General features: G+C 36.0%; 1 protein-coding gene across 1 annotated transcript; it reads right to left on the reverse strand.

The window, feature by feature from the left end:
* Positions 1-2,064: 2,064 nt before the first annotated feature.
* Positions 2,065-3,017, reverse strand: LOC107479552 (uncharacterized). Its single transcript, XM_052258441.1, has 2 exons — positions 2,373-3,017; positions 2,065-2,245 (listed from the first exon to the last, which is right to left on the reverse strand). Exons 1-2 carry the CDS (start codon positions 2,516-2,518, stop codon positions 2,071-2,073), a joined length of 321 nt encoding a protein of 106 aa, XP_052114401.1. The 5' UTR covers positions 2,519-3,017; the 3' UTR covers positions 2,065-2,070.
* Between the last annotated feature and the right edge of the window lie 228 nt (positions 3,018-3,245).

Consider the following 3,245-nt stretch of genomic DNA (forward strand, 5'->3'; position numbering starts at 1 on the left):
CCCTACAGAAGCTCTGGATTGCATTAAGCAACTAATATATATTAAATATAGCTCTGGGTTGCATCAAGCAACTAATATATATATATACAAATATATCTCTGGGTTGCATCAAGCAACTAAAATATATATATAAATATCTCTTTATTATATTACTCTTCTCTTTATTTCTCTTTACTCTGTTCTGGTTTCTCTTTTCTCTGTATCTCTTTACTTCCTCTGAATACTCAACAATCTCATATATCAAATAATCTCTTCTTAAAAGAATCATTGAAGTTTCTATCATTAAATAAGCCTTAAATATTTATTTTGATTAAGTCTTTATACTTTTATAAAAATTCGGACATAATCTCCTTTGAAAATAAGACTTAGCCACCCTTACGGGTCCCAACCAAACAATTTACCAAACTCTTTTCAACCTTTCCAATATCAATTCAATCCAGAAACAAGCAATTTCCAACATTGAATCAGCCATATAATGCTAAGGTTCATCTTTAATTTTATGAACTCATAACTCTCACTCAAGCATTCTCAACACCCTATCTTCTTTTCTGTTTTTAGTATAGCAAATGAACTCGGAATTGCGCAAACTTTATGTCCAGGCGTTCGTCTTGAAATAAGCTTTCTAACAAACTAAAGATCATAATTTTCTGGTTTCTCTAGCCTTAGGAATAAAGGAAAAACCGAGACTGCTCTGCAGTGCGTAAAACCAGAAAAACAGCAGCAGCATGTGACATTCAAAATTCAATATAAAATTCAAGTTAAATCCAATGACTTTGAAAATTAATACAGTTCAACTTCACTCATCCAAGTTTCTTTTCCAATTGGTTTCAGGTCAATATCATTTTTAATGAAGAAGTTATATAACCTAGAAGTTGACTAGTTTTCTGCAGAATTCTGCTTTAAAAGTTAATGAACTTATCTTCTTCCAAGTCCCATAACTTACTCATTAAAACATGGATAGCCCTGAAATTTAAGTCACATATGCTAAACATACTTAATTTTCACTTCCAATTGATTGCACCTCGATATCCAACCAGGTTCAAAAGTTATAAACTCTCGAAGTTACTGATTTAAGAAAACAGAATCTGGCCTTTACTGCATAATGCATCGTATTTCAAAAATTTGTATCTTTTAAACCGCAAGTTCAACCGTTCTGAAATTTTACAACATAAAAATAATAGGACTAAAGTTTCATTTAAAATTAGTTTCTCTTCAAAATTCAATTCGGAACATTCACAGCAGAGCCAACAAGTTACTGCTGTTCCAAAAAATTCTGCAGCAAAAATCAGACCCCATGTTCCAAAAATTCTGCAGTAAAAATCAGATCCTGCAACCATTACTCAAAAATTCACCATAAATCTTATATTTAATGAAAAGGTCTCAAACTCTCCAATTCAGTCCCAATTATTCCCAAGTTTAACCAGGATTTCGTTCAACGCAATTTCGATCATCACAGAATTAGTTACAGTCTTTCAAAGTTACTGTCTTCACTTAAAGGTAATGCAGAAATTCAGATTTTAAGGCTTAACTTTGAAAAATCATAACTAAATCTTCAGTTAATACGAAACCTTCAAATTTAAATCCTAACAACTACACTTGTTAAAGTTTACTCAGATTTTAATCTCATACCATTTCGATCACTAGCAAATTACTAGGCCGTCCTCAAAGTAACCATTCTATTTTGAAAACCAGATTCTTAATAATAGTTTAGTCTTTTAGGCCCTAAATCTTCAACAATTCTCAATCCAGTATCAAATATATCAAATGATTATCTTAGTCTCAACCATTTATACATAATCAGTCAAAACCACAATCCTCTACTAATCTCAAGTCACTTTCACAGCCATAGCAATATACCAAACAACCATTTCAACAACCAACAATCAATAATTCAATCATCTACCATACATAATTACAATCAATTCAATCACAGCACCAAGCACAATCGCAATCACAATCCAACATTCATATAATCAATTAATTACTCACAGCTATTAATACTATTTGCAGTTATTCAGTAAACCTTGTTGGCATTCCTAAATTAAAATCATTTTAAACCCCCTAACTCAGTTAGTCGAAACCGTCGAATTTAAACGTGGCGATCCCCTTCTTTTTCCAGTTTACAATAGCTAGTACGGCCGGAACAGTAGCAATAACCTCAGTTCTTCTGGGGAAGCAACAACAATGACATCGGTGGTTCCGGATAAGGACAGCAATACCGAACAAAGACAGTGATGATTGGCAGCTAAGGAAGATCAAGAAAACGAGGCATTTTATAGTCAAGGCAATAGCAAACCAAATAATGGCAACAGAACACAACTCAATGCTACCAGGGAAAAGCAGAATAGAACAGCAACGGCAGAGTAACCTACGATGAACATGAAGCATGGAGGCGATGAAAACAATGGCGGCGGACCTTCAGTGGCGGCGACGCGGCGATAACAGAGATCAGACGCGACAGAGCGGGTGGCACAGGCAGCCTCTTCTTTCTCCCCTGCGAGCTTCCTTCCTCACGCATCTCTTCTCCCTCGCGACAGGTATGACATCGCAACAGCAGCGGTGTGACGGGTTCGGTGGAGGCACAACGATGGTGACGCGAAAGTGCAGCTTCGACAGTGATGAAGGCGCGACAGAGACACAGCGGCGCTACCCTTCGCGCACAAGCTCTCCTCGTGTTTGTCCTCTCCCTCGCGAGCGTTCAGCTCCTCAACGACTTCAAATCTGATGGCGATGTGACCTTGCTCCAGCAACGGTGATGGCAAGGCGAGGTGCTGCGGCGGCGAGCTGGACGGAGCAGAGCGTGGCTCCCTCTTCTCTGATTCCACGCTCTCTGTTCTCCCTTTCCATTTCTTTGTTTCTTTCTTTTGTTTGGGTGTTAGTGTTTTGGAAGAAAGGTGGGGTGAGGGCTGCGTTCTGAGGCTGGGGAAAAGGGGAAAATTAGGATTAGGGTTTCTGATTTCCAATTTGGGAATTTAGGGTTAGAAATTAGGATTTTATAAAAGAATATGGATAGATATGAATAGATATTTTGATAAAATTGGAGGGTAGAGTAATTTTAAAATCAAATATACTCTCCTAAAAATATTTTGGAACATTATTTATCAACATATTGTTAAGTTCAATCAATTATTTCTAATTTACCTTTTAAAATGAACAAGTTAATTATATTTTGTAAGGTACAATTTAAATTCAAATATCAATTTTCTAAATTACATTTTTCAATTACTAAAATTATACAAAATATT

The sequence above is a fragment of the Arachis duranensis genome, chromosome 3 (genome assembly GCF_000817695.3).
Source record: "Arachis duranensis cultivar V14167 chromosome 3, aradu.V14167.gnm2.J7QH, whole genome shotgun sequence".
Taxonomy (NCBI): Eukaryota; Viridiplantae; Streptophyta; class Magnoliopsida; order Fabales; family Fabaceae; genus Arachis; species Arachis duranensis.